General features: G+C 36.4%; 1 protein-coding gene across 1 annotated transcript; it reads left to right on the top strand.

Annotated features, from left to right (window-relative positions):
* The first annotated feature begins 2,923 nt into the window (after positions 1-2,923).
* On the top strand, positions 2,924-9,089 carry LOC121386972 (zinc finger protein 99-like). The gene is made up of 2 exons (XM_041518027.1): positions 2,924-3,029; positions 7,353-9,089. Exon 2 carries the CDS (start codon positions 7,539-7,541, stop codon positions 9,000-9,002), a length of 1,464 nt encoding a protein of 487 aa, XP_041373961.1. The 5' UTR covers positions 2,924-3,029; positions 7,353-7,538; the 3' UTR covers positions 9,003-9,089.
* Positions 9,090-10,984: the final 1,895 nt, after the last annotated feature.

Genomic DNA, 10,984 nt, shown 5'->3' with positions numbered 1-10,984 from the left:
AATACAGAGGCGGATCCGGGGGGGGGGGGGGGGGGGGGGAGGGGGTGTACCAGAGGGACGCCTCCCTTAAAAAAAACATTTTCAAGTGCCCTTAAAATGTTCAAGTGCATTTTTTTTTTATAGAAAAATTGTTTTGCGCGTTAGCATTTATAGCTGCGTGTAGTTAAGTTGTGCGTCTGTGGGATGGTGCATAGGCATATAAAAGATCGCTTGCTACTAATAATAAAATGTAGCGGGTTTCGTCTCTAACACCATGATAAAATTACCAAATATTTGACATCCAATAGCCGATTATTAATGAATCAATGTGCTCTAGTGGTGTCGTTACATAAAACAAACTTCTTCTTTTTTTCTTTTTTTTTTTTTGGGGGGGGGGGGGGGGTTGTCGGGCACTTGTATTATTTTATGAGACGACCCCTGGAAGACGGAATGGCTGAGTGGGCGATCATGTGACGCAATGTTACGATGTAGGTCGGCGAACTTAGAATTCTGCTGTCCGCAGTTTACCGAAGCTTAGCTGAATGTGGGTGCTGTCTGGTTTCTTTCTGTAGTGTGTGTATTAATGATTAATATCTGATTTTTTTTTTATCAAGAACTCGAAAATAGTTGATAGATATAAATCTATTTGACGTCAAACATAGGATTGTTGTGGTATTAGAGCGGGAATCTTTGACTACATTTTGGTGGTCGGCGATTGCTAAAAAAAATACATAGCTTGGTGTCTGACTGTAATGATAGCGTATTTATGTCCAAATGTCCGTCTAATTCTCTTACAGTCGGGCTATACCAAGTTGCACTGTTTCTTCACTCAGTGGCGAATCCAGAAAATCCATTTAGGGGGAGCCCCAGTAACATGAAGTGGAATGCCAAGGGAACTTTGTGGGAGGTTTGGAGGGGGATCGTATAATTTAAAAAAACAAACATTAATATCCTCCACAGATCCGCCTCTCTCACTGTTTGTCTGATGAAGCGTTGAACGTGTACAATGGTTTTCAGTTTGAGGGGGGAGAGAATGGTCGAACAATAAAGCAAATATTAGAACAATTTGAATCTTTTGCTGTTGGGCAATTGAATGAAACTTGTGAACGTTATGTATTTTACCAAAGGAACCAAGAAGAAGATGAAACATTTGAAAAATTCTATGCTGCTATAAGACGTCTGAGTAAATCTTGCTCATTTTGCATCCAGTGCTCTGATTCCATGCTAAGAGATAGAATTGTAGTAGGCATAAGAGACCCCCAAAACACAAACTGACTTGCTGGAAATTAAAGATCTCAGTCTTAACAAATATGTTGACGTGTGCCGATCGGAAGAAAATGCAATATCTCAAAACACAGCAATCCCTAATGAGAGTGACACCGTGTACACGTTGGGTACTCGACTAGGAACTGAACAACAGCACATGTTCAAAGAACATAAGTGGAATGAGACACACGTGCTTAGGAAGGTGCCAAAAAGGGAAGGGGGCACACATTTATATTTACAAACTTTTACACTATTATAAAGCAAATATAAAGCAAAATATCTGAAATGTGTGTGTGTGTGTGGGGGGGGGGGGGGGGGGGGGATGCCCCACTTGACCCACCCCCTCCCCCTCCGTTTCCTACGCCACTGACACATATATTTCGAAAAGAAGAATGCCCAGCTTATGGCAAGATGTGCCTACGTTGTAATGGGCAAAACCACTTCCAACGCCGATGTTCGTAAAACCACTCTACCAAGGCAAATTAAAAACAAAACAAAAAACAAACAAGCATTTGCAATTGTACGTTAGATATATTAATAACTTATTTTTATAATTATATTACACTGATGAAAACAGATGTTTATATCCAAAGATAAAGCTCTATAACACATGTATGTGGAATGAAAATGGTTTCCTAACCACAATGGATACAATTTAACATATTACGAATTTTACCAATCATCATTTAACGTAAAATTATGGATACAGGGGTCACTTTTTAGCAGAAGCGATATTTGTTTTTTTATATGTATACATGTATGTGTGTCCCGTCCCCCTTCACTTTTTGACACCTTCCTTCACCAGGGCCGTAGCTATCGGGGGGGGGGGGGGGGGGGATTATAGAAACATAAACAAAATTCTCTTCTTAACTGTTTAAGGAGTTTTAGACTATTAACTACTCAGTTGCCCCCCCCCCCCCCAAACAGAAAATCCTAGCTACGGCCCTGTACACCCGTGATCGGTTATAATCAGTTTGCACAACCGATCAACTTTCCATGACACAATAGGTTAGAATTTTATGAACATAAGAAGGATATGTGTTATAAGCATCGTGCACCTGTTATCGTGTCGTCTGGTATAGACCCAACAGGTGACCAATGTACCGTTCATAACTATGTAATATCATTTTTCTTTATGTACACACAAACACAAACGCCAATCTCAAACAAATTTACATCCATTCTATTACAGTTAAAATGTTCTGAAACAATCGATTGTGAATTTTTATTATCGGTCGTCACATCGACTGGTACATCAAAAACCGTGCTATGTACTATCCTGTCTATGGAATGGTGCATATAAAAGATCCCTTGCTATTAATAATAATAATTTAAAAAATGTAGAGGGTATTCTGTTTAAGATTATACGTCAAAATTATAAAATGTTTCACATTCAATAGCCGATGATTAATAAATCAATGTGCTCTAGTGATGTCGTTAAACAAAACAAACTATCTGAAGATGCTGACAAACACAAAACTAAATTTTCTAGACCAGATGTCTTCACAGTCACATAATGATGAAAATACTGTTGCATGTCTTATAGGCCAATTGATTTTGTCCGATAGAATGAGTACCAGGGAGATAGTCCCCCCCCCCCGCAGTCCCCCCCCGCAATAACAGCGGTCCGCATTGAGTATGGTCCGAACAGCGGGTCAGATTAGTGTGTCTATTTCCGGTTGGTTTGTGTTGACTTGGTTATTTTTCTCTTGGTGAATTTAGTTTATTAGTATTATTTGTTGTATTGTGCGATTATAAACACAAAGCAACGATTTCAATATCAGGTGAGTATGCTGACAAAAATGATGATGATATGTACGCAGTAGTATTTTTGTAATTTTATACACAAACCTAATATTTACTTCCGGGCTATACTTTTATACTGATAACCGAAATGAAACACTGATTCGGATTGAGTGGAAATGCAATATCGGACATTTAAAAATGGCATAATATCCGCCCGGTCCCCCCCCCCCCCCCCCCCCCCCCCCCCCCACACACACCCTTTTAGTTAGGGTGAGGGATAGGGAGACTGGGCGGATAGTTTTCCGGGGTCCTTGATATACACCATGCGACAGACAGGACAATACATACCACAACCTTTGATATATCAGTCGTCGTTCATTGGCCGGAACGAGAAATAGCACAATGAACCCACTGACGGGGATCGATCCTATACCAACCACGTATGAGGCGAACACTTTACCACTGGGTTAGGTTCCGCCCTGTGCTACAAACCAGAGTTGAGCTACATTTTAATACAAAGTCCTTGGTAGAAATGGGGTTGCATCAGAGAGTTTCTGACAGGTGGCGATCATGCACTATAAACCATTCCGGTTTCTAAATTTGTATTGTCGTAATGCACCAATCTGTATATCCACACATGGGTGTGTTGAGACGACCCATTTGTTGGGGTGGTAGGTACATTGTACATGTCTGCATAACCTTTACCATTTTGTTGTGGCCTATAACCGTAAGTACCATATTAAAATCCAAATGCTACTTAGGAAACCTCTCTCTGGGCCTAATCCACGAAAGGCCATACATTGCTTCTTTCATAATTAGTGTGTTGGACGGGCATCGTTAACATGTGTAGTACTAGCAAATATGAGTGACCCTTCAGTGACACAGAGTATATATATATATTCAATGTAAAATTAAGAATTAAAAATATTATATATGTATACACATAATAAAATAAAAAATACATATAAATACATACCGGTAAATAAATATTAAATTTTCAAATGATGAGAAATAAATATTAAATATACAGTTTTTTCTTAATTTTCTTTTTTACATGTAAGTAGAAATATAACAAGCCTTTTCATGCACATTTACATGAAATTAGAAATGATAGTGGTATTGTTTTGCAATATTTATAATTTGTTAATGTAAATAATTTAATTTGTGTGTACAAAATGACATTATCTGATAGGAATTCTGATTTCACTGAGCCTGTTTTAACATACCGGTAAATGTATTTGACATACCAGTATCTAAATATTCTATTTTTCAGTACTTATATTAAGAAAAGTCCACTGTAAATTATTTTATGTAGGTTCATACATTTATTTACCAAGAAAATTCATGACTTTCTATGATTTCCACTGATAATGAAATTATCCCCCCCCCCCCCCCCCAATAATTAACAGCAATTGAAAACTGCTTAGACATTATATTTTTTTTTTCTCTCTCCAAAGGCTGTAAGAGTAATAAATTATAAATTAAAGAAACAAAATACTAGTATTTTACAAATGTGGATTTCTAAAACCAGATGCAGCAAGAAATAATTATGACTCACTTACATAGGGTTTTCTTCTTCACAGAGGCCCCTACTTGTAAAAGTGTATTCTGTATATAAAAGTACACTTATGGTTTACTATTAGTTTAAAGTGAATATAGGTACAACATCAATTAACGTAACACTAATTACATTAATTTCAACAGATGCATTCCATGCAGTATTCACACATGGCTTGTTTCATGTTCAATATATCAGAGTTACTTGCTTAGCATGTACTGTACATGTATTTGATAAGTACACAAACAATAACTATCTGGTATTTACATTTTCAGTCCAAAAGTGTGGGTTTTTTCAATGCCATGCTAGAATTTATCATAATGTAGTCAACACACTCCCCCAAAAAGTACAAGTATTATAACTGTTATATGGCTTAACAGTCACTGCAGAATAAAATGTTGGGTTTTTGCTACATTTGTCCAAAATAGTCTAGTTAGGCCCAAAAAAAAGAAGAAAAAAACTAAACATTTATTTTAAAAGGTAATAAATAAACTGAAGAAATATTAAAATTTCCAGTTTCAGGATACTTATGTAAATAAATTCTACATTATAATTTGGAAAGTATTTTATTGTTATGGTCAATTTGTTTTTCGGTCAGTAGCAAAAAACAAACTGTTCTGTTATGCCTCAAGTATTTCATCAAGTAGAGTTTAACAAATGAAGAAAAAAACATTTTATTTTGCCTTTTCTCTAAACAAACTGGGAATATGACTAAAAAATATTAAGTAGGGCCAGTCTAAAGTCTACATTTGTACCTAAAATAATAAAACAAAAAACAAATAGGGAAAATTAATTAGGATAAGCCCTTTTTGTTTAGGTAGGGTCTGTTTCAAGAAATATATATATATATATATATTTTTTAATGCCTTAATGGGCACACCACATCTTAACTATTCTGTTTATATTGTATGTATGTTATTTGCATGTCTCGAACAATTTTTTCTTTTCATCAAATTGTGTATTAGGGGCTGCGGAATAGGTGAGGGTCGATAGGGCCATGGTCTCCTCTGGGTTTCTTTCTGTTACTGTGCTCAAAATGCCCTGTTATTCCGGGTGAGCATGCCTTCGAACCCCAACTAACAGGTTCAGGCCCTCAAATACATATATTTACTCTCTGTCTCTGTCTCTGTCTCTCTCTCTCTCTCTCTCTCTCTCTCTCTCTCTCTCTCTCTCTCTCTCTCTCTCTCTCTCTCACACACACACACACGTACACACACCACAACCTTTGGACTGACAGCACACTACTAGTATCCCCATCCCCACTTTCGAATGCACTCTGCTGGCCCTGTACAGAATTGTTTTTAAAGTGTGTTGTTTCTGGAACACTTTTTCTTTTAGTTTTGTGAAATTATTGATTAAAAATATTAAATAAATAAATAAATTAATAATCGATAACAAACATGATCAGTGCCGGGGGAGGGGGGGGGGGGGGGGGGGTGGGGGGGAGGAACCCACCAAAACCCTCACCCTCACCAAAAAGCTGTGAAAAAAACACCCAAATAAACAAATGCCCACATAGCATACAAAAAATAAAATAAAGGAACTTTAATACTTTAATATTTCAAGTAGATTTTATTCAAATAATATATAAATAATAAAAATTTTAAAACCGAGAATGGGTAGGTTTTTGGCAATGACATACAAACGTCTCGTTTTCCAGTGATTCACGGTGTGTTTTCTGTTGTATTTTATCATATAATAGATTCGTTATACAGTCTAGACATTCTTTGTGCAATGCCTCATCGTCTGATAAAATATGACCACTTTTCCTGTCTGTACAGTGGTGGACAAAGTAATTTTATGCGACCTGTGGCTTCAAATCAAACTACCGAACAGCTGTTTAAAGCGAGACTATAGTGTGTATAGTAACCACGCGACCTCTATGGAGGAAATAATTTCTGGGGCTTCACCAATCGACTGTCTTTTATTCAAGATATTTTATTGGATCATACAGTTGTTCATTGTAAGTAATTATTTCATTTGTGTATTGTAACTGTCGGGGTGTTATGTTTGGAACACCCTGTTTACTTACCTGTTTAAACGAACATGATATAGATGTTTGTGGAATTAGTGAGTACCATTTAAGAAAATATAACAGTAATTTCTCAATCTAATTAAAATTAGCTCCACTATTACATGTGTGTCTAACAGCAGCCCGTTTGAGTTCATGACCAGTTGACCTTTCATTCGACTAATCAAAACCTTACTTGCAAAATCATGCCAGTGATTTGAAAAGATTTTGAAAACATTCCGGATTATGCCGAGGGTATACGAAATGATTCGGGTGAATTATGAAGTATGCCGGAAACTAATTGCAATATAAAGTTTTATATAAAATTCGTTTCAAGACGAAAAAAACCCGTAATGGTATAGCCATAAAATCTCTTTATACTAGTATACAATCCAGAGTTTATTACTGCACTTTTCCCCCTGTTTTTTCAATGTTGAAATAGACCAACAAGTTCGCCTATTGCATAAATAGTCTCGCCCGATATTTTTAGAATTTGTATGCTCCTGAATAACGCTAATAACTGGTAATTGGTAATTTCTTAAATACTGTTGACCCTAATTACACTGCATTTACGAAATGTGCAACAGAAAAAGACCCCACGCTATACTGAATTATTAACAAAGGAGGTGTAGCTTTACTCGTTAAGAAACAATTGATTCTATGTACTACTATAATAGAAATTGATCGTATTATAGGAGCTGAAGTTGTGCTTAACGATTCCAGTCATCTATGTATTTTGTGCTTATCTTCTGGCATCTAATTTATCTAATGATTTATATATTGAATTTTTAGATCTGTTGGTGACATTGAAAGGTCAACTGGACATGAGCTCCAACGGGCTGCTGTTAGATCCATATGTAATAGTAGAGCTAATTTTAATTAGATTGACTTTTGAGGCACGTGAGATATTTACTGAGCACAGAGTAGAATCTCGTCTGGGAAACGTCGTCAGCTGAAGACCTGCATCTGGAAACCAACATGTCGCTCAGGGATAAACGACGTTTCCAATGTGGAATGTGCTTAAAGGATTTCACAACCAAGGGTAACATTAAAAGACATATGCAGATCCACACTGGAGAAAAACCTTTCGAATGTGAAGTGTGCAAAAAATGTTTTAAGCAGAATTCGTACTTGAAAGTACATACACTGATTCATACTGGTGAGAAGCCATTCAAATGTGAATTGTGCACGAAACGCTTCACGCGTTGTTACCACTTAAAACACCATATGATGATTCATAAAGGCAACAAACCTTTCAAATGTGAAGTGTGCACGAAATGTTTTACAAATGGTTCCAAATTCAGAGAACATCAGCAGATTCATACTGGTCAGAAACCTTTCAAATGTGACGTGTGTACAAAACGTTTTCTACGTAGTTCCAACTTGAACCAACATATGTTGATTCATACAGGTACGACACCTTTCAAGTGTGAAATGTGCCCAAAATCTTTTGCACAGAGTATCCACTTAAAGCAGCATATATTGATTCATACTGGTGAGAAACCTGTCAAATGTGAAGTGTGCCCAAAATGTTTCAGATGTAGTTCACTCTTGAAAAAACATATGTTGATTCATACTGGTGGGAAAACTTTCAAATGTGAAGTTTGCACGAAATCTTTTGCTTATGAATCCAGCTTAAAACAACATATGTTGATTCATACTGGTCAGACACCTTTCAAATGTGAAGTGTGCCCAAAATATTTTGCATATAGTTCAAACTTAAAGCAGCATATGTTGATTCATACTGGTGAGAAACCTTTCAAATGTGAAGTGTGCACAAAATGTTTTGCAAAAGCTTACGACTTAAACGAACATATGCAGATTCATACTGGTGAGAAACCTTTCAAATGTGAAGTGTGCAAAAAATGTTTTAAGCGTTGTTCCTACTTAAACCGACATATGTTGATTCATACAGGCAAGACACCTTTCAAATGTGAACTGTGCCCAAAATCTTTTGCACATACTTTCAACTTAAAGCAGCATATGTTGATTCATACTGGTGAGAAACCTTTCAAATGTGAAGTGTGCACAAAATGTTTTAGATGTAGTTCCCTCTTGAAAAAACATATGTTGATTCATACTGGCGGGAAAACTTTCAAATGTGAAGTATGCACGAAATGTTTTGCTTATAAATCCAGCTTAAAACAACATATGTTGATTCATACTGGTGAAACACCTTTTAAATGTGAAGTGTGCCCAACATATTTTGCATATAGTTCCAACTTAAAGCAACATATGTTGATTCATACTGGTGAGAAACCTTTCAAATGTGAAGTCTGCACAAAATGTTTTACAAAACGATCCCACTTAAACCAACATACGCCTATTCATACTGGGAAGAAACCTCTCAAATGTGAAGTGTGCACAAAATGTTTTGCTCGGAGTTCCGGCTTAAGACAACATATGTTGATTCATACTAGGGGGACTGAACTGAAGATATAGATTGGGTGACATGATTCTAGACAATAAAGGTGTGTATTCATCTCTGATAAGGATTTTGTCACTGAATAAAAAGAAGTAGAGAAGTAACCCAGCTTTTAATTATTTATTCATTGATTTTCTTAGTTGACTCCAAACATATATTAAATGTATATTAAGACTATATGTCAAAATTAACAAACAAGTCTTCAAAAAAAGTAGGGGAACCTGAAATATTAATGTTAATATCAACTATTAGACCGAACATACGTTTTGACCACAGACATCCTAGTAAAGAACGTCCAGGTCTGTTTATCAACACACCGAAACACATTCCATAGTTTGCACATGCATCACGCAGTTGCCCCGTACACGTGCGTGTGGTGTCATTCTCGATTTTGACAATTTCCAGGAAGGCCCATTAACCACTGCCAATCTTTTTCATTCTGTTGATCATACAGTTGTTATTGTTTTGTTTTTAGTAATTTTTATTGTTTGAATTTGTGATTTACTGATAGAAAACGTCAACTTTCAAATTTCACTTCTGACCCCAATCGTCCTTCAAAATCTGTGGTGGTCATAAAACCTACTGTAATACTGAACTACCGGTTGTAATGTGTTCCCAATTAATTCATTATTATCATATAACCATTCCCCACAGCTAATATACCTTACAATTTTGGCAATTGTAAATGCTTATTAGAGTTCCCCTTCTTTTTTAAAGAATATATACATATACATACATGTATACACATACATACATACATACAGACATAGATATATATACACCATGTTTGTTGTGGCCGTGTCCCAAGGATATCAACACTGTCCAGATAATGTAAATAACATCCACAGATGACAAAGCCGAAGTGTTCCAGTTTTCAGAATTATAAATTTATTTAAAGGTTATGAGTAAATGAAAATAAAGTTAATGTTCACAGGTAAGCTTCCAATATATAGATATATCTCTTCCTTTCAGCTCTAGTTATGTCAAACCAGTGAGGACTGTATCTCCAATAAATGTAAACAACTTATAGTTGCTTATAAATATTACTTCCATAAAACAACTTAATTAAATAGAGATGGTAAGTTAATAAAATTTACTTTACAAATACAAGTTAAAGTTATTCCAGTGTCAATTTAAATGTACATTCCATTGTCGCACAACTCATTTTCTTTTGTAGTTACTCCGACCCTGACATCTGTGCTATGTAAAGACCTTGATGTCTCCATTCCCTCCCGGCCTACTGAGAGGACAGGCTCACGTTTCCCGATATTCTCTTTTCACTATATTGTGGATTTTCCCGCTCCAACTGAATTTTCCATATAGGGCAGTCTCTTCTTATATGATTAGGAGACCTACAGATGAAGCACCTCTTTACAAAGGGTTGTTTCTGATAGTTTGGTTTATATCCCATTTCCAGTTTTTGGATTCTTCCCAACACTTGTTTCAACAAATCATTCTGCTCCTCTATTTGATTTGAAAATCCATTCATTTCAGTATTGCACATGGACTGAGTTCCGTAGTTCACATTTTCTCCGCCTAAAGCTCCAACTGAGGCTCTTTTCTTATCCTTACAGTCACCTATAAGAGTTTCATATCTCTCGCATACTTTCACTGCATCATCCAGTGTCTGACAACCCCTGTCAGTACAGTTAAAGTTCACCTCTGGACATATTGCTTTGTAAAATTGATTCAAAGCGATCGCCTCTTGAGCTTGACTATCCAGGCGCCCATATGCCCTTTTAGTTATTTGACGTATATCATCAGCTAAACCAGCAATTGACTCGCCTGGATGTCTGCTCCTTGTTTCAAGGCAACTCGACCAGAGTGACTGCTGTCTCTCACTTCCAAATCTTTGGTTCATTCTTTTGATCATGTGATGGAGAGAATTCCTTTGCAATAAGGTAAGCCCCATATAAAATGTTCTTGCAATACCTTTAAGGCTGGCAGCTAAAATTAACAACTGCTTCTGTTCTGTCCAGTCTCCAAGATCAGCTCAGTT

Source organism: Gigantopelta aegis, chromosome 12 (assembly GCF_016097555.1).
Source record: "Gigantopelta aegis isolate Gae_Host chromosome 12, Gae_host_genome, whole genome shotgun sequence".
NCBI lineage: Eukaryota > Metazoa > Mollusca > Gastropoda > Neomphalida > Peltospiridae > Gigantopelta > Gigantopelta aegis.
Note: the sequence above shows the minus strand (reverse complement) of the source record. Positions and strands in the feature narration are given on the sequence as shown.

Excerpts from the sequence above, each read along its gene's own strand:
- LOC121386972 (XM_041518027.1), top strand. The coding sequence starts at position 7,539 with ATGTCGCTCAGGGATAAACGACGTTTCCAATGTGGAATGTGCTTAAAG.